The sequence below is a fragment of the Pinus tabuliformis genome, chromosome 1_1 (genome assembly GCF_031772625.1).
Source record: "Pinus tabuliformis cultivar Carrire ecotype Pingquan chromosome 1_1, CPIR1, whole genome shotgun sequence".
Taxonomy (NCBI): Eukaryota; Viridiplantae; Streptophyta; class Pinopsida; order Pinales; family Pinaceae; genus Pinus; species Pinus tabuliformis.
This window is the reverse complement of record NC_142297.1, coordinates 839668778-839692771: the sequence shown is the minus strand read 5'-3', so window position 1 is coordinate 839692771 and position 23994 is coordinate 839668778. Positions and strand designations below refer to the sequence as shown.

At 37.8% G+C, this 23994-nt stretch overlaps 1 protein-coding gene across 1 annotated transcript in view; it reads left to right on the top strand.

The window, feature by feature from the left end:
- LOC149216773 (putative CoA ligase CCL7) overlaps window positions 1-23994 on the top strand; it is a 123347-nt gene that overhangs the window by 36960 nt on the left and 62393 nt on the right. Inside the window, exon 2 of the mRNA XM_089392843.1 lies at window positions 23404-23593. Coding sequence (XP_089248969.1) covers window positions 23404-23593 — 190 coding nt within the window. The remainder of the gene's footprint in view (window positions 1-23403; window positions 23594-23994) is intronic.

The window sequence follows — 23994 nt, the reverse complement described above, 5'->3', positions numbered from 1 at the left end:
CCTTCCTTCCTTCCTTTTTGCTTCCTCTTTTTCCACTTTGACCTTCTTTCATAATTTTTCATTTTCTTCAATGGCACTCATTAGTAAATCATCCACATTTCCTTCTTCTTCTTGTTCGGAATCATCTTCATTTGTAAATGCCATAAATAATACTTCATTGTTTCCAACATAGTTATCTTCTTTATCGGACTCATCATCATCTCTTTTGTGTAGAAATGTATTTTTAGTTGATTTTTTCTTAGTAATCACAAATTCTTCTTCATCAGAGTCATCTTGTTTGGAGAAGAAATTCTTCTTGTTAAACCATTTCTTCTTGAACATCTTCTTTTTATATTCGTCTTCATCATCACTATCATGTTTATGAGGACATTTTGCAGCATAATGTCCTATTCTTCCACATTTAAAACAAATGAGAGGATACTTTCCTTTGAGCTTGGACCCTTTCCTTAGTTTTCTTACGAATTGAGCTAGTTCAGATTCAGTGTCGAAATCATCACTGCTATAATTATAATTTTTCCCTTTCTTTGATGACCTTGAAGCTTTGAATGCAACTTCCTTGGAGTTAGGGATTCCTTTTCTCATTTCATATGCAATGAGAATCCCATGAAGTTCGTCCATTTTTAGGTCATCCAAGTCCTTCATTTCTTCTATGGCACTGACTTTGGAATCAAAACGTTCTGGAAGTGATCTCAAAACCTTTTGGACAACTGTGCTTTCTTCAATGGTTTCACCTAAACCTTTGAGTGAGTTGACAACTTCATCTACTTGGAGGAAAAAGGCTGCAATATCTTCTTCGTCATCCATCTTAAGACTCTCAAATTGTCTTCTATGTGTTTGGAGTTTTGCCTTTTTGACCTTGGAGTCTCCATCATAGATAGCAATAAGCTTGTCCCACATTTCCTTGGCAGAATCACAGTTCATAACTTTTGTAAATTCTGAATCAGTAATTCCACTTGTTATGGAATTTAGTGCTTTGGCATTTGCTATATAAACTTTCTGTCCGTCCTGATCTGTTGGTGGAGTAGCTGGAACTTTATACCCATCAGTAACTGATTGCCATACTTTAGGTCCAAGAGACATTAAATAGAATGTCATCCTATGCTTCCAAAAGCCAAAATTTGTTCCATCAAATTAGGGAATTTTTCCTGAATCCTGATTCTTCATTATGACTTAAGAATCCTTCTTCCAACTGTTAGGCTGATGAAGTTGGCTTTGATACCAATTATTAGAAATACTGAGAGGGGGTGAATCAATATTTCTTTTCAATTGTTATGTTTACCAGTTAAGATTCTTCACAATTATAATCAGAAAAATAAATAATAAGGATTTTATTATAAACAAGTGAGGACACCAATCCTCTTTTACAAAAATTTGAGTACAATGATGTTTGAGGGCACCAACCCTTCAATCTTCTAGGCTCCAACCTATTGCCAAGCACCAACTTGGACTTTTGTGAGGCTCCAACCTTATCCTTCTCAAGGCTCCAACCCTATTTTTAGAGGCTCCAACCTCTAGGGCACCAACCCTCCAATTTTCAACTTAGTTAACAAACAAAATGTATAAATGACTTACTTTCAAAAACTTTAGGACTTCCTTCAATAGTCAAACAGTCGCTCCACAAGACTGCCACAGACTCCTAATTTTGTCCACTATCCAAGATCCGAATAGGAGTGTTCTTCACTATCCAAAGCTTCAAGTTCTTCACTGTTCAATCCTCCAAGTTCATCATTGTTCTAGGCTTCAGGTTCTTCACTGTTCAAGGCCATGAGTTCTTCACTATTCAAGAGTGCGTAGAGGTTTCAAGTTTGAAGTGTCACACATAAGTCTGCTACAGGTCCGAGCTATAATTGGTCCAAACCTCCACTGATCGAGTCACCACAGTTTCGAGCTTATGTGTGCCATAGTTCCACAGGTCCGAACTGTGTAAGCCACTAATCTGAACGGTATGCAAGCTACAAATCCGAACTGTAAGCCACAAGTGATTGTCCTTAAAGTAATCACGGATCCGATGTGTAGTCTGAGCTCCACAAGTGATTGTAACTTCGAGCCTTTAAGCTACAGGTTTGAGCCTTTCAAAGTCCGAGCTTCCACAGATAATTGTCCACACACTTGTCCATAGGTCCGATCCCTCCACATGAGACTGTCCACATGTTCGAGATATATCAATCACAATTAGAACCCGTCACCAAATCTTGTCCTATTTAGTCCTTCTAGTTCACTCTAGTTCACGAGTTGTGAACTATTCTCCTTCTCTATTCCTGTGGTTCTCTTCACCGAATTTGATGATTGTGAAATGAAGATCAGGGTTCATATATATATGGATTTCATTTTGGGGTGAAGAGACGTGACCTATGGAGGAAGCCGACTTGAGAGACAGTGTATAGGTCAGCTAGTTGTAAAAAATATTTTTCTTTGTATGGGTATCAGAAGCTTTAACATGACACGACCTACAAAACTTGCGATATAGGAAAGTTTCGATGCAACGGATGCGATATTATATTAAAAATGTTATGATAAAGCCAATCAGAGCCATAACCATATTGACAATCGAAGATTAGGTCTTATCGAAGGTGCCATTTGAAAAGTTTCGATAAAGTGGCAGATACAATTTGATAATTAACTCGTTAACTTAAATCACGTCAGGTCCGCATATCGGAAATCAAAGCAAATTGGAGGTGTCTTATCGGAGGTGCCATTTCAAAAGTTCCGATAAAGTGGCAGATGCGATTTGATAATTAAATTGCAACTTAAATCATTTCGGGTCCGCATATCAGAAATCAGAGCAAATCGAAAATCGGAGATCGAAGATTAGAGTTGGGTCGCCTATATGATATCGCATATCGGAGATTGAAGTCGGGTTGCATATATGATATCACATATCATAGATCAGAGGTTTTGAGTGGTGACACACAATAAAAACGCCGATATGACATTTCTCCAATTTAACTTTGGTTTAATATGATATATGTCATCAGGTGTGTTATCAATTATGATCCTCCAATAGTGCAACGTCCATCAAGTGTGCTTATATTTCATCGATGACAATTATTGACCAACATTTTATTTTTCACCCATTCGCAATATCCCAATTCTTAAGTAATTGATTATTAATTTTATATATCAATTTCCCACCAATTTCTCATTTCATATATTAAATTACTTAATTTTTCAATATATTTTGTCAAAATTCGATTATTATTTTTGAGTCATTTTATTTAACTTTGACCCATTCCCTAACGACTAATATTTCCTTTCTCCTATAAAAAGGTATTCCAGCCCTCGTTCACTCATGAAGCTCTTTGGTCTGTGATGATGGATGGAGTAACCATCTGAAACGTTGGACGGATTATAAATCCATTACACAGTTCTCCTCTGGAAATTTCTAACAAAAATGAATTTATTAGTTTAACTATTATATATTAATTATTTATTTTTATATATAAGTTATATAATTAAAGATTGACGCTATTCACTTTATATATATATATATATATATATATGCGTGTGTGTGGGGATGACAATTTATTGTCGAAGGCTTCTTATTTCAGCTTAAGGTGGATGAGGATCTGTTGACTTTTTATTTTTATTTTTTTAATTGAGGGCCTAGATTGATTCTTAAGGGAATATGCTCAACATATGCTTAGTCTTAATGCGTATAAACGACTATAGTGTATTAAAGAGTTTGTTAGGTTGCATCGGCTTTTACTAAATTTAAAAAATTAGATTCGTGCCACGTGGCTTCTCGCCCACCAATTTCTTAGGGATTTGAGATATTCCCATTCTAATAGATTCCTCGATGATAAGTTCCTCATTATTATTTATAACATTCTTTTATATATAAGCAAATTTTATTTAGCAAAATGGTCCATTACTTCTAATAAATTTAACAAATTAGATTTGTGTCACATGGCTCCCCACTCACCAATTTCCTAGGAATGTGTAATTATTCCAATTCTAATAAGTTCGTCCATAATAAGTTCCTCATTATTATTTCTAACATTCATTTATAAATATATTTTTCTTAAGTTAAAGTTGACGCATAACCTTTTTATACATGGTTAATTAGGTAAATGTGTGCATTAGTAAGGTATTCTTCTTATTGCAATAGTTGTTTTGGTTATATTTATGAAGCCTTCGGCTATATCAACCACAATAGTATTTTTAATGTGCTTGTACTAATATATTTTATGGGAGTAGTCTTCAAGTGAGACTTGTTGGGGTTTCATGTAGATTTTGGCCGAAATTCGACAAAAAATTTTGTGGCCAAATCTCGATTCCTGTTTTTTAAATTGATTTTTTGATTGCATATATGGATTCAGTATCCTCAAAACCCCTGGGACACTTCGACTGTGAAGAGTTCACCTATCAAACTTGTGATTTCAATGAATATCTGAAAGATTCAAGGAAAATTAGATCGGAAAATAAACCATAAAACTTTCCAAAAAATCACACTAAAAGACTACTCCTATCTTATGTCAAAAAAATTACAATATATATATATATATATATATATATATATATATATATAAATTATTTTATATAATTAATTTTAAAATTTTCTAATTGAAAATCATAAAAATATTTTTATTTTAATTTTTTTATAAATATTCTAAAATACTTTTATATCATTTGTACCTGCTATTTCCCACTATCAGGATCTCGGACTTTCAAAAGTATGATAGATTAGTGTCGGGATCCATTATGAATCCTGGTGGCCAGGCTTTAGTCAACGCATCAACGATCTAGTGTTAAGAATCATTTCTTTTTTTGTATTATTATAGGCATAGATGCTAGACATAAGAGTGTGCAGGGAAGGACAAAAAAAATCAAAGTAAGTATTAGTCTTTGTTGATGATGTCCTGATCATGGGGATGATCAATAGATTTAAATGGCTCACATTATCATATATCTTCAACAAATTTGGATGGGCCACGAGCCTCATTATGAACTTACTTAAATCTACCATTTTATATGGCACCTGTGATATGAATGACATTTCATATATATAGAGAGTTTTTGGGTGTAAAAATTTCTGTTTTCCCACCCCGGTTTTCAGTTTCTCCTTATTTCTCCCATGTAGTTAAATGCCCATTCCCATAACCATACATTTAACAGACTGAAAAAAATAAATATTGCTGAAAACACAAATTCTGGAAATTTTTCAGAATGCTGGAAATTGCAGAATTAAAAATCAGCAATTAAAAACAGCCATTAAAACACATTAAAACACTGATATTTTTGGTCAACTTGACCCTGGAAAAACCCCCTACAACTCTTGGGGAAAACCAGTTTGAGAGCTCTTCTTTATTTCTGAAATTTGTCTTTTTACAGTGAGAATTATTCAGCAAAAATCAGCAAGCAAATTTACAACTTATCTCCTTTCCCGTGCCTCACAGCAATCTGGAAATTACAGCAAACAGGACAGCAATAAATGCTGTACGACCTCCGTTTTGTGTGCAGAAAAATCAGCAAACTGCTCTTCGATTTTTGTGCAAAAATCTGCCTTTCACTATGTGCTGAATTAGCTGTACAAATCTGCTCAACTGCTGCCTTGGAATGTGTGCCAAGCTGCTGTCTCCTTCTCCTTCCTGCTCAGAAATCTCTCTTGCTCTCTTGCTCTCCTTCTCCCAATCTGCTCATGAAAGAATGAAATGACCTTTTCCTCCTTTAATATAACTCCAAGTGACTTTTGGGTGATCCAAGTGACTTTTGGGTGATCTCTAAATCCAATGGCTGAAATAGATTTAGATCAATGGTTGAGATTAAATGCTCATTTAAATCTCACTTTCTATTTTTTAATTCACCCCACTTTAATAAAGACCCACTTAGTCATTTATTTCCAAAGTCACTTTTCCTTTCTAATTTTTCATTGACTTTATAAAAGTCACTTTAAAATTAGACTTAATAACTTTATCACTTAAAGTCACTTTTAAATTAGATTTAACTTTATAAAATTATAAAGTCACTTTAGGAGAAAAATTAAATTCTTTTGGACACTTTTCCCTAGGCCAAAGATCAAAGCCTAAGGGAACCACCTGTCCTCCGGTACCAAATTTCAACACTCCCTCTTACCGAGGAAGGTGTTCCTCACCACACCCATCTTGTCTCTGAAGTAGACATGCTTGCCCCGTGGTAAGGCTTTGGTAAGGATATCTGCAACCTGCTCATCAGTGGAAATATACTCAAGCTTCACAGCTCCCTTCTGAACATAGTCTCTGATGAAATGATATCTGATCCCGATATGCTTTGACCTGTCATGAAATACTGGATTCTCCGTGAGTTTAATGCAACTCTGATTATCACAGTAAATCACTGAAGGTCTCAACGGCTGACCAAATAAGCCAAACAACATCTTGCGAAGCCAAATAGCCTCACAACTAGCTAGACTGGCTGCCATATACTCTGCTTCCGCTGAACTCAGTGCTACTGACTGCTGCTTCCGGCTGAACCATGACACTACTGCTGAACCCAACCCAAAACAACACCCTGAAGTGCTCTTCCTATCAGAAGCACAACCTGCCCAATCAGAATCAGTGTATCCTGCCAATCTCACTCCATCTCCCTGCCTGTAGTCCAGACCATAATCCACTGTCCCCTGCAAGTACCGCAAAATGTGTTTTGCAGCCACCCAGTGAACCTTCCTAGGCTCACACATAAACTGACTCATCGTGTTGACTGCAAAACAGATATCTGGTCTAGTGTTGACCAAATACATCAAGGAACCAATCAGCTGCCTGTACAATGTGGGATCCACCAACTCGGAATCCGAAGCATGAAGCTTCTTCCAGTTGGTGATCATCGGTGTCGACATGGGTCTACAATCCTCCATGTGGAATCTGCTAAGGATGTCCACAATATACTTCCCCTGCCCCAGGAAGAAATGCCCCTCCTCCTGCCACACCTCCAAACCCAAAAAGTAATGCATCAAGCCGATGTCCTTCATCTCAAACTCCGCCGCAAGATCTCTCTTGCAGTGCTCTATGAGTCTCTCTGCACCTGTAATGATCAAGTCATCCACATACAGCACCAGAATGAGAGGCTCCTCACCAATCACAATAAAGTAAAGGTTCGGATCTGCCTCACTCTTTGTGAAACCCATCCCCTGCAAGTATGCATCTATCCTGGAGTACCAAGCTCTGGGAGCTTGCTTCAGGCCATAAAGGGCCTTCTTCAATCTGCACACATGGGACTCCTTCCCATGCACCTCAAAGCCCTGTGGCTGCTCAATGTACACCTCCTCCTGTATGAAGCCATTGAGAAATGCGGTCTTCACATCCATCTGGTGGATCTTCCAACCCATCTCTGCTGCTATCGATATAATGGAGCGGATCGAAGTATATCGAGCCACGGGAGCGAAGGTCTCCTCATAATCAACTCCCTCTACCTGGGAGAACCCTCTAGCCACAAACCTCGCTTTGAATTTCTCAATGCTGCCATCTGCAGCATGCTTTACCTTGTAAAGCCATCTGGAAGTAACCACGGATTTGCCCTCAGGCCTCGGCACCACCTCCCAAACATCATTCTTCATGATAGAAGAATACTCCTCCTGCATGGCCTCTCTCCAGACCTGCTGGCTAGCTGCCTCCTCATAGCTAGAAGGCTCAGAGTCAAGGATGCTGGTAACCATCGCCATATAACTACAAAACCTCTTAGGTGGTCTACTCTCTCTGACCGGCCTCTTCGGCTCAGCAACAGATGTGGCATCTCTCAAGGTGTCCTGAAGCCACTTGGGCTTCCTCTTCCCTGAGCGCACTTCTTCCACCGGAGAATGAAACTCCTCCTCCTCATCATCATCAGTAGCCTGAACTCCTGACTGTCTGTCTGCTGTCCTCCTGCCTGCACCTGAACCTGTAGAAGCTGAGGTACCGTGTGAACTGTCCATCAGTGGACTCCCTAGTGAACTGCTCTGTGAACTGCTCTGCATGCTGCCCGGAGCACCACCCCTCTGGCTCGATGAGCCACTGCTCACTGATGGACCTGACATCCTCATAGATGTACCTCCGGATCCTCCTGATCCCTGCCCACTGGATCCTTGCGACTGACTCAACTGCTGCTGAGGGTCTGGCTGATCCAGATACTCTAACTCCCGTGACCTCCTAAAGGCCCTGTCCTCCTCGAACTTCACATCCCGTCTGACAACAACTCTCCTCTGTGCAGGAATGTAAATCCGAAAGGCCTTTGAGGTCTCACTGTAGCCCACAAAGATACCCTTCTCTGCGGTGGGCTCTAGTTTGGTCCTCTTCTCTTTGGGTATATAGGAGTATGTAATGCATCCAAAGATGTGAAGATGACCAATATCAGGCTTCTTCCCAGAGAAAGCCTCCTCCGGAGTCATGTGCCCCAAAGCACGATGCGGACTCCTGTTCTGCAAGTAAACAGCTGTGTTGCAGGCCTCTGCCCACAAGAACAATGGCAACCCCTGATCATGTATCATGGCTTTGGCAGCCTCTATGATGGATCTGTTCTTCCTCTCCGCAACCCCGTTCTGCTGGGGGTTGTAAGGAACAGTGAACTCCCTCCTAATGCCTGCCTCCGCACAATAGTCAACAAACTCTCCAAGGGTGTACTCTCCTCCATTGTCCGACCTCAAGGACTTGATCTTTCGACCTGTCTGAGTCTCCACAAGAGCTCTGAACTCCTGAAACCGCTTGAAGACCTCACTCTTGGTCTTCAAAAAATAAATCCAGGTCCTCCTGGAGTGATCATCAATGAATAAAACATAGTACTCATATCCACTCAAGGAAACATGAGACATCCGACCGCTCACATCGGAATGAATCAAATCAAGTATCCCCGTCGCTCTGCTGTCACTGCTGGGAAAAGGGGATTTGGCAAACTTGCCCATCGCACAACCTCTGCAAGTATCAAAGTGATCAGTACTGAAATCTGGCACACCTGTAGTGATCTCCCGCAATGTCCTCAAGGCTCCATGATACATATGTCCCATCCTGCGGTGCCAAATCTCACACAGCTCAGAATTGCTAGCTCTGCTGTCGGTACTACTGCTCAATGCCAAAAGGGGCTGAAATGCAAACTTGTACACCTTTGCATGGCGTACACCTATCACTCTAGCTGAATCAGCTGGAGCGCCCCTGGGATACATCAACACTTGTCCTCCCTGAACAGTACCTCATATCCTCTGTCCTCCAAAGCTGAGACGGATATGAGGTTCTTCCTCATCCCTGGCACATAAAGAACCTCTGACACTTTCAAGGGAGGTTTGGACTCCCTCTGAAATGTCACTGTCCCCACCCCGACTGCTCTAACAACTCTGTCATCACCGAGTACTACCTCAATATCAATACCACTCTCTGAAAGCTCTGAGAAGTACTCACGGACTCCTGTCATGTGACGTGAAGCCCCACTGTCCACATACCAGATACCTGTAGATGCTCCGCTAATCGAGGGAAAAACATGCTCCCTCTGAACCTGTTTGGCAGGTGATCCTGCACTAGAGGACTCACATGTAGTGAACGCAAACTCTCGGTCAAAACGACCAGCAAAGTCCTCAATCTCTGCTGAAGCTGCCACGTCCTGGTTCTTCCCCTTCTTCTTCTTCTTCTCCGGACACACAACTGCATAGTGTCCCATCTTTTGACAATTCCAACACTTCACCTTGGAATAGTCCTTCTGTGTGTTCCCCTGTTTACCTTTACCTTTGCCTTTGCCTCCACCACCGCTTGTGGAAGCCTGCTTCTTCCCTTTGCCTTTCTTGCCTCCTGCCACCAGTGCTACGTCTTCATCCTGCTCAACTGGCTTGGCTGCCCCAAGTTGCCCTTTCCTGATCTCTGTCTGAATACAATCATCCCAAAACCTCTCCCATGTGGGAAGGGTCTCACGTGCACAAACCCCATCAGCAAAGTTCAACCATGAACGGGGGAGGCCATTCACTGCAATCCGCACCAACTCAGTGGGTGGAATGGCCTCTTCAATCGCTGCCAACTCATCTCTCACATTAGTAATCTTTGTGAGATATCCAGTTGCACTATCATTACCCATCTTAATGTTCTTTAGCTTCTCCTTCAGGACCATCTTCCGGTTCTCATTGGTACTCTGGTAGAGATTGGACAATGCTGTCCACATCTCATGGGCATTGCTCTTTCCTCTCACATGAGGAATGCAATGGTCTTTGATTCCGTCTAGAATCAGCCTCTTACCCTTATTGTTCTTCTTTTTATACTCAGCCAACTGAGTAACATCAGTGGGCACAACAACAGGGTTCTGTGCGGTATGCACCATGATATCCCAGACTTCTGCCTCCTCAAAGATACTCTGCATTCTCTCCTTCCAAACGCTGTAATTTGTATGCCCATCCAACCTATCCTCCACCCTCAATCCCAATGACATCCTGCTGTCCTAAAACTGAAAAATAGCACTGTTGTAGTAAAGATAAAACTGCTGTTTATGAAAAAATCAGCTTGCTGGAATTTTCTGAGTGAAAAATCAGCAACTGCAATTTTTCCTTTTGCTGTCCCAAACTGCCCTTCAGCACTCAAGCTCCGATACCATGTAAAAATTTCTGTTTTCCCACCCCGGTTTTCAGTTTCTCCTTATTTCTCCCATGTAGTTAAATGCCCATTCCCATAACCATACATTTAACAGACTGAAAAAAATAAATATTGCTGAAAACACAAATTCTGGAAATTTTTCAAAATGCTGGAAATTGCAGAATTAAAAATCAGCAATTAAAAACAGCCATTAAAACACATTAAAACACTGATATTTTTGGTCAACTTGACCCTGGAAAAACCCCCTACAACTCTTGGGGAAAACCAGTTTGAGAGCTCTTCTTTATTTCTGAAATTTGTCTTTTTACAGTGAGAATTATTCAGCAAAAATCAGCAAGCAAATTTACAACTTATCTCCTTTCCCGTGCCTCACAGCAATCTGGAAATTACAGCAAACAGGACAGCAATAAATGCTGTACGACCTCCGTTTTGTGTGCAGAAAAATCAGCAAACTGCTCTTCGATTTTTGTGCAAAAATCTGCCTTTCACTATGTGCTGAATTAGCTGTACAAATCTGCTCAACTGCTGCCTTGGAATGTGTGCCAAGCTGCTGTCTCCTTCTCCTTCCTGCTCAGAAATCTCTCTTGCTCTCTTGCTCTCCTTCTCCCAATCTGCTCATGAAAGAATGAAATGACCTTTTCCTCCTTTAATATAACTCCAAGTGACTTTTGGGTGATCCAAGTGACTTTTGGGTGATCTCTAAATCCAATGGCTGAAATAGATTTAGATCAATGGTTGAGATTAAATGCTCATTTAAATCTCACTTTCTATTTTTTAATTCACCCCACTTTAATAAAGACCCACTTAGTCATTTATTTCCAAAGTCACTTTTCCTTTCTAATTTTTCATTGACTTTATAAAAGTCACTTTAAAATTAGACTTAATAACTTTATCACTTAAAGTCACTTTTAAATTAGATTTAACTTTATAAAATTATAAAGTCACTTTAGGAGAAAAATTAAATTCTTTTGGACACTTTTCCCTAGGCCAAAGATCAAAGCCTAAGGGAACCACCTGTCCTCCGGTACCAAATTTCAACATTGGGGTGGGTGCAGATTCATTGGCTGTGGGCATGAAATATTTGGGATATCACTTAAAGCCTTGTAAGTACAGAAATAACGACTGGATGTGGCTGGTTGATCGATTTTACAAGAAAATCAGGGGTTGGGAATTCAGGTGCCTCTCATTGGGGGGACGTATTACACTCACTCAGTCGGTGCTCACCCAGCTGGGGGTCTATTGGGCTCATTTATATCGACTTCCTCAACTCATTATTAACTCTTTGAACCGCATTATGGCTCAATATATTTGGTCTGGGGCTGCACAAAATTTTAAATACCACTTGGTCAAATTGGAAAACATTACTAGACCAAAAAAGCTGGGAGGATGGGGCGTTATAAACCTACGACGCTTTGGATGGGCGTTGCTGCTGAAGTCTCTATGGCGCGGTATATTTGGAGAGGGCATATGGGGTAAAGTGATAAGATACAAATATCTTAAGGACAAAGACTTTGTATATTGGATGCATGGGGGGTCCATTGGTATTTCCATGGGATCGACTATATGGCTTAGTTTTAACAAGATCAAAAATATTTTTCTTCAAAATCTATGTTGGCAATTTGATACAGGACACTGGATTATGATAGGTGGGGATCAGATCCTTGGTATGAGCAGGGGATCATACATTTCTGTGGATTTATTACATATTTTCAATAGAAGAGGTATTTTCTTTTGGAACCAAGTCATCTGGGAATGGCTTGGTTACATACCTATTTGGAAGAGGGCCAATGAGCTGGGATTGTCGGGCCATTTGGCTCTTGAATGGGAGCGCATCAGAATCATGATGAAATCCATTGGTATCTGTCATGATGGAAGAGGAGATCATATCACATGGGCTGGTAAGAAGAAGATAGGGAGATTGAGGTAGCAGACACCTATTACAACCTTTGCACATAGGAGCTTCATCTCACAGAGATATGTTGGTTCTACAAATTTTGGCGCACGAAATTGCCCACTAAGATCATCATGTTCCTTTGGCTGACCTAGAAAAACAAAAACCTTACTTGGGACAACCTACAAAAGAGAAATCGACAAGGGTTGGGGATCTGCTATCTATGTCGGAACGAAGGGGAGGATAATAGTCATTTATTCTTAAATTGTCCATACTCTATCCGCATATGGTGATACTTTACAGTTAAAATTGGCATACCATATATTCAATATGTTAATATTTCTGACTGTTTATATTGGTGGAGCGAACAATGTTCCTCATGGAGGCTGCTTCCACTGGCTGTCTTCTGGGAGATTTGGAGGTGGCGCAACCAAATTATTTTTGAAAATGTTAAGGTAAAAGAAGACAAGGTACTGGCCTGTATTACAAAATGGATCAATGATGATTATGTAATCAGCAGAGTGCCCAAGGATAAGACTTGTAAGGGGGCTGGTCCATGCACAGTTTACCCCGCGGGGTTTTTTGATGGGGCATCCCAAAGAGGGATTTGCGGATGTGGTTTTTGGATCAAGTTTTCAGAAGTGCAAGAGTACTGGGTTCACTGGAATGCGGGTAGGGGCACAAACATGAAGGCCGAAGCCATGGCACTATGGGGCTTACTTTGGTTCGAAAATTTCATGGACATACCTCACATACATATTTTTGGGGATTCCCAGATCATTATATATCATATTCTGGGAAAAAACAAGATTCAACAGAACACACTCCATGGGTGGCTATGTCAGATTGAGAAGCTATGGGCCACTTTTCAAGACCCCACTATACAACATATTGGACGAGATCATAACCAGAATGCAGATCACATGTCCAAAATGGGTCTTTTGGATGCACCAGATGGAATGAACATTGAAATAAAGATGAGGACACTTACTATGTGTGCTGGATGTCTTCTCTTGCCGGACACATCCTACAGTTTCCAAAACAAAGAAGGATGCTGCCAGAAGAGATAAGTAAACATTATATGTTTTTTTCCTTTTTCTGTATATGGTACATATATATAGTTGAGTTTCTCCATATATATAGTTGAGTTTCTCCATGCTTTAGTACATAGTTGATAAAGTTGGATACTTTTTCTTTTTTTGTATACACATTAGTGCCACATAGTATGATGATCTGTACAAAGAATATTGGGGTTATTACGAAGAATATGGGGGTTAAGCGAATGTAAGCCAAATATAGATAATAGCTATATGCAGATGTCGGCTATAGAAGCCCAATTTTTTTGAATTACGTACTGTTTTTTATAATACAAAACATAAGTTTTTTCATGTTGATTTTTTTTTTAGGATATTTAGTGATTATAGAAAAGCTGTTGATGTTTTTAAGGGTGAATGCCAATAATATTTTCTGAAATTGAAATTGTTGAAATTATCGGGACCTTTCCTGTTTTTATGTTTTTAATAGTTATGTTTGATTGTTTAGGCTCTGGATTGGTAGAATGCTATAGCTCTTGATAAACATGTCCAAAAAGTTGTAATTGAATATTGTATGCGATTCTTCTCATGGGAAAATAAATATATTGTTTTGTTTAGATATTTGAGTTGATATTAAAGGAATACTGATTAGAATACTGTCAGGTGGTCTTGGATGAGGTTGAATACTTAATTGTCATGGCACTGTTATCGTAGAATCTAATGCTTCCATGTTGAAGGCTTCTAGATTTAAGGTTGAATTGATTGTCAATTTGTCATGTGATTGGGTACAATTCCTTGACGGCCATTCATGTTTTTCTCTTACATATAATGTTGATCACATATTAGCGAGATAATGTTGTCGCGACCGACAATGAGCACTGCACTACATCACACACTTTTTTTTTCCTTTTCCCGAGGACCGATAACACTACTACATTCTATCTTTTTGCATATTTTTAGATAATTTCATATGGTTATTTGTGTGTTGTGAATTCTCCAGGTAATACGCTATGATTGTCACATTTTGGATACTAAAAATTTTAATTGACTTGAGCCTTCTTAGAATTGTGTTCACAAATTGTTTGATTAATTTATCATATAATAGTTGAGTTTTGTAAAGGCATACCTAGTGTGAAATTCAGTTGAGGAAAAGTATTGTGAATTTTTCTTTTGTATTTTGGATCTTTGTTGCTATCTTTCTTGATTGTCCTTGTGATATTTCTTGATTTGAGGTTTATGTGAAAATAATTGTATTTATGTGTTTTTTTTTAATGTTTACGTTCGAAAAATATATGAAGAATTTATTTATCAATATTTTATTATTGATAATGAATGATTGTAAATTCGTATTTAAGATCTTTATAATAAATAAAAAAAAGTTTGAAAAAATAATGTTGGAGGATAGTTGGTTGAAAGAGATAAGGTTGCAAATTGGTGATGTATATTAATTACCCAATATTAAGTATTAAGTCCTAGGCATCTAATCTAAATGATTAGATTAATTGTGAATTATGGAAATTGGTCAATTTATTACTTCCCTAAAAGACAAGATGTTGTCTTTGTAGTGGGAAGTAAAGCTCATTTATGAGCTAGTAACTATCTGCGACCTATTGGTGAGGTGAAGGGAGTTACCAACTACCAAAATGAGTGGTCGATGGGTAAAATGATTTATGTTTTTTTTGTCTTCTTGCTGGAAAAAAACTCACATGGCTTTGGAGAGGCTAATGAGTAGCAAGTGAATATGACAAAACAAAAATTAATTTTCAGATCTATGCTTGGGAGGGATACATTATGGGAGAAGTATCAAGGTTGGGAGGCGTCGAGTCCTCTGATATTATTTTTTCAAACAATCATTTCAAAATAATATATATATATATATATATATATTTGAGGAGGAGGAGGTGACCCAAGCTATCCCTGTCACAAGTAGAGGACGTGGTTTACTTTCTGTAGCTCCTAGTTCTTTAGCTTCTAGAGCACAATCAACTCTACCGACATCTACATCTAGAGAGGCAAAGGAAATCAGTAGTATTAGACTTTAGTTATTTGGTTCATTTCATTATATATGACATTATGACTCATGATATGAGATACATTATTATATTTTTGTTGATATTTTGAGGTTGAGTTGGGACTCAGGAGTCAGGGATTACTATTCAGGACATGATTCACTGTTATGTGTGATTTTAGCACTAGAAATGATATTAAACATCTTATATATTAGTTCTTTTACATATTTATGTGTCAATGTATTTATTTTATGTTGTAGCTGGTTTAGATATTAAAAAAATTGAAAAAAAAAAGAATATTTTTGTACCAAACGATTTTTTCCTGATTATTACCGATTTTTTTTCCGATTATTACGATTTTTTCCTCGCGCCGATATTATCCCGATAACGATTAGTGCAACATTGGAAAAAACCATATAACAAAGAAAAAATTTCAATTATAGACTAAATTTTTCCTTTGAGTAATAGAATAATCACATATATATTCTAGACTTGTACGTAGTTCTTTTTGGAAAAGAAAGTAACGATAAAAATACTGTAAAAATATTAGTCTTGTGAAAAAAGACTAACTAATATGATATATGTAAATGGCTAATTATAAATAATAATTATATTGTATGTAGAAAAGTGTTGTTTTTAAAACAATGTCAAGACTAAAAAAATCATTATTTAGTAGAGATAGACAATACAAGAGTGAATATCTCGACTTTGAGGTAATGATACAACCAAAAGTCCTAAATAAATGCAGAAAAGTGTTAAACTTATTGAAATTACAATTAATAATATAATAAGAATCAAATGCATCGAAAAAACTAATAATAATAAAAGATTTTATAAGGATATAAAGAGGATTTGCCTTTGAATTAAAACTGTATACATAATTTGATGATAAAATCTTTAAATGGAAAATCGCTATATAACAGTTTGGGTAAAAACAATTGACTCTATGGTATGATTTACTAGAGCATTATTTTGTATCCTGCATCTCTGCAGACTGCAGTATAGATTTCTTATCGGGCTACAAGTTTTGGCTCTCTATCCTTCTGTTTTGTATTGGATCAATGATTTATAATACTATCAAGCTTTTTTCCCATTGAAAAAAACAATTGACTCTATTATAGTCAGTTAGAAATACACTCAGAAGATGTGTATAATTAAGAATACATAGGCAGGCGTAGAGGCATGAAGGTCACAATCTTCTAGAAGTAGAAGTGTAAGCTTATAAATACATTAAAATTTATTAAAAAATATATAATAGAAGTTTGGCATTGAAGTCATGAACACAAGAATCAGGTATAGGCACATCCAAAGTGGTAAAAGAACCAAACCTCCTATGAGCCACAGAAGAAAATCAAAATTGGAAATATTGAAGGAAAAAGAAACCCAACTAGTGTGTAGAGGAATTACCTCTAGAGACACAAGAAAATAGAATCAATATTGAATATATACTTATAACAATGGTAAAAAGGAAAAATAATAATGGTGTAAAGGAAAAAGAACTAGGGGTTGTCTCATAATTACCTCGAGAAGGAACTCAAACCCTGCATTTTCATAGAAACTGTGAAGAAACATATATATTAGTATAGAGATGAAAAACCTTTAAATTACAACTGAAAAGAAAGAATATATATACATATATAAAATACAAAGCTAAATGTCTGTAATAACATTGTATACAATGTGGCCACAGAGTCTCTATAGACATAAATGAAAAAAATAATGATGTACAGTGAGGGAGTTTGACCAATGTTCATAGTAGATAAAATTTAAAGAATAATAAACCTACAAGAAAATCAAATAAAGCATTTACACCTTCCAACAAGTGTCTAGGTACACAAGGAAATTAGCCATAAAAGTAAATACTTGTTACAATTATCCAAGCAAGGTTTTTCATTGATAAACCCTTTCATATTTCACTCGCAACCCATACAGGGTTAGGATTTCTATTAAAGAAATCTAGTTGTGATAAAATGCAAACCCATAATCACACAATAGGAATCAAAAAGTAAAATATGTGAAAATATGTATATACGTAACCTTGTACTCAAATTAAAATAGAATAAAACCCCTTTGAAATAATGAGCGTAAATATAGTTACAAGAATTGCAGGAAAGACACCAAACATTGAGAAAATCGTAAAACCATGAACATTTATTTAATTTCCTAAAAGAAAAATAACTTGGGGTTTTATCAATTGTGAAAATTTCATCTATCACAATTGAAAAATATTTTCCTAATTGTTAATTTATTTAATAATTTATTTGCACTTTGTTACGACAAATATCAAATAATTCACAATGAATTTCGAAAAAAAATACCGTGGAAGAAAACTAGCGCTAAAACTAGAGAAAATACTAGTGCACACAATAAAAATGACATCGTTATTTTTGGACAAATGTCCTTGGGAAAACTGGTGCAACAATTGAGGGTTTTTATTACTATGCAATAGTGAAATTCCGAGTACAATCTATGGATACCCAATTGGCAATCCAAATAGCAAGAAAATCTGGCCAAAATTATTTAAGGAAATTACCCTTCTTACACTAGCAACCCCGACACAACTTTTCTTCAGAAATTCGTCCTCTTGGAACCCTCACGCTGGCCTTTGCGCAATGCTTACGCTAGCCCTATGACGTTTAGCTCGAAACTGCATATGATCAAGTCGTTATGCCTGTCTCTACTAAGGAAATCGCTTCCTCACTGGGAATAATTCTACCTCCTTGCTGCTGCCTCTCCGGATCTGGAAAAATTCCTCCGGATCACTGTCCCTGCCCCTCACTATCTTTACTTCCTCACTGAAGCTCAACCTCTCTGGCAACTAATTGTTGCTACCCTGGAAAACTGAATTCTCCAAGTGTCTTTGGTGTATTCTCCATGACCACATCGATCCCTTCTTATATCTTCCTGTTGGGACTCCAATGGCCAAGATTAGATCTTAATCGTTGGCTCATATAATTTCTAGATCTATTCGTGTGAGTTTCTAGAGAATTCTCAACTTGATTTAATTAATTATGATTACTTAACCAGTTTTCTTAAGTTTAGACTTAAGAAACATCTAAAAATTGGTTAATAATCTAATTAAGTCATTTCTAAGTGGAATTTCCAGAAACGATTTTTGGGTTTTGAAGATCTCATGTATTCTAGTATCTCCACTAAATTTCGTGGATAGAACACATTCGATGGTATAGAAACTAACACTCTCTCTTAGCGAGCACTGTGTTCTCTCTAGTGCTACACATCTTGCCACAAAACCCTATCTCTGTATCTCCTCTAGTCACGCTGTTGATGTCTAGCTTCTGTTGCCCACCAACTACAGCGCAACTTTGATGTTGCGTCACCAACTCTGCATCTACACTGCAACTCCCTCTCATCTGTTGCTGCTGCAACTGCAACTACTGCAACTGAGAAGCATCCTAAATACTGAATCAATTGTGTTTAGTATGATGCATCTGTCTCCCGAGTCTCTGACTACTACTAATATCTGCACTGTCACTGAAGAATTTGCGCTGCTGCCAACTCTGCACTTAGCCACCAACTCTGCTGTCAACACTGCACTGCACTCCTCAGCATTTCACTGCTACTAGTCTGCAACTGTCACTCTGGTATTGATTGCATCAACTGCCACTGATCCATCCTGCTATTGAATACTATGGGCCCTCGTAGCCAGGTAATGATCCATGAGGTGGAATCCTCAAGGACTTTGCCCAATCTTTGTAGCTCTTTGGGGTTACAACACCAAATCACCCAACCTTACTCCTAGAGGTATATCTGCAAACGTCGAACATAGCAAACTCTTCCTCTAACTGGTCTTGCTTCTCCTGCTTATCCTTCTTCTTGAGAGGACACTGTGTATTGTGGTGGCCAAACTCTCCACACCTAAAGCATTTGACCTTTGATAGGACCTCCTTCTTCTTCTGCTCCCCCTATCCCTGACTAGGACCCTTCAATGCAAGGGCCACATTCTCCTCTTTCTTCGCACTCTTCATGACCTTGCTGATGGTGCTCTTTACTAGAGCTCGTCTCAACTCCTCTTATTTCAGATCGGCTCACATTTTGTCCCAACTAGATAATGTGTCTCTGCCCAAAATACTTTGGACAAACACTTGTCAGTCCTCTGAGACACTGTTTAGTGCTAATTGTACAAGCTCTGTGGGTTGGGGCGCCTCCCCAATGACTGCTAGTTGATCTCGAACCTCCTGAATTTGAGTGAGGAAGGGATCTATGCCTTCACCCTTTTGCATCCTGATGGTTCTCAACTTCTCTTAGAAAAAAATCTTCCGCTGCTCGGAAGAACTCTGATATAGCATAGAGAGAGCTACCCACATTTCCTTGGCAGCATTCTTGCTAGAAATATGTGAGACTATATAATCTCAGACTCCATCCAAAAGCATTTGCTTCTCCTTTGTCATTTCCTTCTTGTACTCCTTGCGCTGATCCACATCCTGGGGAACTACTACCACATTGTCCACGTAGGCTTTCAGGCCATATTCATCTAGAAGGAAGGACATCCTCACTTTCCAGATGACATAGTTGGAGGCTCCCTCCAACCTATTCTGATCTCTAAGCCTAGTTGTGGCCCTCTCGAATCTGTCGAAAACTCCCTCTTTTCCTCTGCTTGGCTGCTGGTTCTTCTATATGCACTCCCTTCTGGAGTAAAAAAGATCTCCACTGAGCGACTGCCAATCTATTGTTGGAAAAATAGGATTTCATGGCTATAAACACTTTGAGACAAAATTTCCCTCTATTGTCTGCTTTTCTCTTCCACCCGACGCGGATTCTGTTGTTGCAAAACCCTCTACGTCCAACCAGAAATCTGCTCAGCAAAATTCTGAGTTGCTTTTGCTCCCTCTGATCCCTAGAATCACAATCTCGGAAAAATTGATTTTTTTGCAACCCTGCAATTGAAAATCAAATTTTTGCCCCAGTAATTCGGCCTACTTGTCAATGGACTGTGCTGCCTCCAAAAAATTCTCCCTCATGTTCAAAAAATTCTACCTATTTTGCTCACTGAACAACAAAATTCCCTTCGCCGCTTCTGAGCTTCTTTGCTGATCACTCACGCTCTGATACCATGTGAAAATTTCAAAATTGAAATCTTATTGCATCAACTGGAAATTATTCTTTTAATTGTTAATTTAATTTAACAATTTATTTGCTCACACAAATAACGAATAATCCAATATTGCAAACTTCACAAATAAACTGTGGAAGAAAAATAGCGTTGAATTCTGAGAAAATATTAGCACACACACAAAATAAAAAGGTCACTGTTATTTTTGGACAAATGTCCCCAGAAAAACCCAACTTGGGAAAATCGGTGCAATAGTTGAGGGTTTTTATTATTATGCAGCAGTGAAATTCTGAGTACAATCTATGGATGCCCAACTGGCAATCCAAACGGCAGGAAAATCTGGCCAAAATTATTTAAGGGAATTACCCTTCTTCCACAAGCAACCCCGACACAATTTTCCTTCAGAAACTCATCCTCTTGGAACCCTCACGTTGATTTCTACACAGTGCTTATGCTGGCCCTATGACGTCTAGCCCAAAACTGCCTCTGATGAAGTCATCTGCCTGTCTATGCTAAGGAAATCATTTCTCTGGCACTCTGAAACCTTTGTTCGGCCTCTAGAATTGAAAACGTTTTTTTACTCAAGCCAAATCGAATTGCACGTCTGAAGCAACTGCCCAATGTTTTGTGCTGCCTTACTGGGAATAATTTGGCCTCTTTTCTGCTTCCTCTCCGGATTTGGAAAACTTCCTCCTGATCACTTTCCCTGCCCCTCACTGTCTTTGCTTCCTCATTGAAGCTCGAACTCTCCGGCAACTGACTATTGCTATTTTGGAAAATCAAATTCTCCAGGTGCCTTTGGTGTATTCTCCATCATCACGTCGATCCCTTCTTATATCTTCCTGTTGGAACTGCAACAACCAAGATTAAATCTTAATCGATGGCTCAGAGCATTTTTGGATTGATCCGTGTGAGTTTCTAGAGAATTCTTACATTGACTTGATTAATTATGATTAATTAACTAGTGTTTCTAAGTTTAGACTTAGGAAACATTTAAAATTTGGTTAATAATCTAAATAAGTCATTTCTATGTGGAATTTCCAAAAATGATTTCTAGGTTTTGGAGAGATTATGTATCCTAGCCTCTCCACCAAATTTTGTGGCTAGAACACCTCCGATGCTACAGAAACTAACATCAATTACCCTAAAATCGTTACATGAAGTTATTGAGCTATTTTTCATTGCCAATGCATGACTAAAAACCAAATGATGAGGCTTCAAATATCTCCACAACCAAGAATCGACAATGACCTTGTTGAAATATTTTATGCAAACCAAAATGCTACAAACAGATACAGGGTCATATAATAATGTATTCTGATGAGATAGCTACAAATGAAAAATTAAAAGTATAATTCTAAGCATATAAATTTGTATCGATGAAGAGAAACTCTCCCTGAAGGTGAAAACCTTGAATTATTGAAAGAGAATACTCTCTAGATGCATAAGGAGAATCGGTAACACTTGAAGAATTAATAACATAATTCCGTACTATGTAATGCAAAAACCAAATGGTCAACGTTGGATTAAAGTCGAATTGCAAAGCTTACAAAGCCTCGTCGGCACAAAGTCGAAATAAGAGAATGACCGGTGAAAATGACAGACTAAGGTAGTCATCAAGTTTACACAATAACCCTAATTAGTTCACCATCGTAGATCTTAGGGTTTCCATCTATAATCGTGGTGCAAACAATTGTTCAACACGTAGAGTAGATCGACGTATGACGAAGGTTGGGGAAGCACTTTGCTAAAGTTAGAGTTGCATAAATATATACCACATACATCTGCGAATAGCATTTAAAACAATTTATATATGAACTTATCATATAAACACCATAGTATACCATGTCTGGGCAACGTTTATAAAAGATTGGTAGATGCTGTTTTAAGTTAAATATGATGTCGTTGATCATTATATGTGACCAAGGTCGGAGGTCGGGGTTCAGGATTAAAACACTTTTTGTCAAAGTTTATTAAGTGACCCGTCTACACGACTAAGGTCAGAGATCGGGATTAAAATGCTTCTTGCTATAATATGCCCAGTGCTAAGGTCGGGTCTGATTATGATTTCACTTACTGGTCCCACCATTGGACGGTCGTCAGATTTTATGGAAAATGATATATATATATATATATATATATATATATATATAAAAGAGATGAAAGAATAACTATACCAGGCTAGTTTGAATGGTAAAGGTATACGATTTGTAATATAAATTAGCAAGAGAACCAATATGTAACTCTGAAAGCCATAACGAAATTCGACACCCAAATACATTTACTTCAAGATATAGAATAAAATGGTTATGCTGAGTTGCTAAGAAATAGTATATTATCAAGGACGTCATTGAAAAGATTATAATTGTATAGGAGTGCTAATGCCCTTGATTTACTTTTTGTAAAAATCCAAATTTTTTTAGGGTGTATTAGGGGTATGTTACTGCCCTCCCTGTTTGCTCGTTTTTGTCATCCCACTGGTTTGACCACTTTTTCATCAAATTTTGTTTGAAAACTTAACCTTGCATTCGAATGGAGGATGCGTTTTGTAGTCGCCCTAACTGGAAAATCACAAATTGTCTTTTGAATCAACTGTTGACGTTTCATGTTTTTTGCATATCCCGCATGGTTATATGTGTACAATTAAAACTAGTTATCGTGTTGTTCGTAAATTTATACTTTGTAAAACAACATTAACTGTGTAGAAGTGAATCAAGTGGTTTACAAATAACAACTCAATATGGCATACTATGAGGCTGGTCCAATCTGTAGAATCTAGAAGATGAAAGAACTTTATTTTCCCTTTACTTAGTTGGCTTATTTGGATATAGTTCAAAAGAAAATTAGAATAATTTTGAATTTTAAGAAATGTGATGTGATGTTTGAACAGGGTTATGGCCTAACTGAATCTTGTAGCATTGCAACAAAAACATTACCAAAAGAAGGGAATAGTCACTTTGGATCGGCAGGATCATTAGTTCCAGGACTTGAAGCAAAAATTGTAAATCTGGAAACAGGGAAGCCTCTTTCCCCTAATCAGCAAGGAGAAGTGTGGCTTCGTGGGCCCAATATTATGACAGGTAGATGCATTTCGAACTTGTATTTTCACATCCATATTGTATTTTAAATTTTAATTAAAGGCTATTGATGAAATGATGGATCCGGTCTTTCATGTTTTTTATATTTTTCTATTTTCTTTATCACTTTTCCTTCTTCTCAGTTATCTATTTCTATGTTCAACCTTGCTGCGCAGCTGTATTAAAGATGTTTTGAATATATACTGAACCGTTTTCTCAGCATCTGCATGGTGGAATGTTAATGCTATAATTATGAGTTCTGCCAATTTCTATTTAAGAATTTTTAGAGTAGAGTGTTACGTTTGTCTTAAAATTTTTGCCTTTATGATCAAGACTTCATAACAATTCCCTTCTTACAATAACGAGGACAAAAGCTTTGAGCCTTTGACATAGGAGAGTTTTGT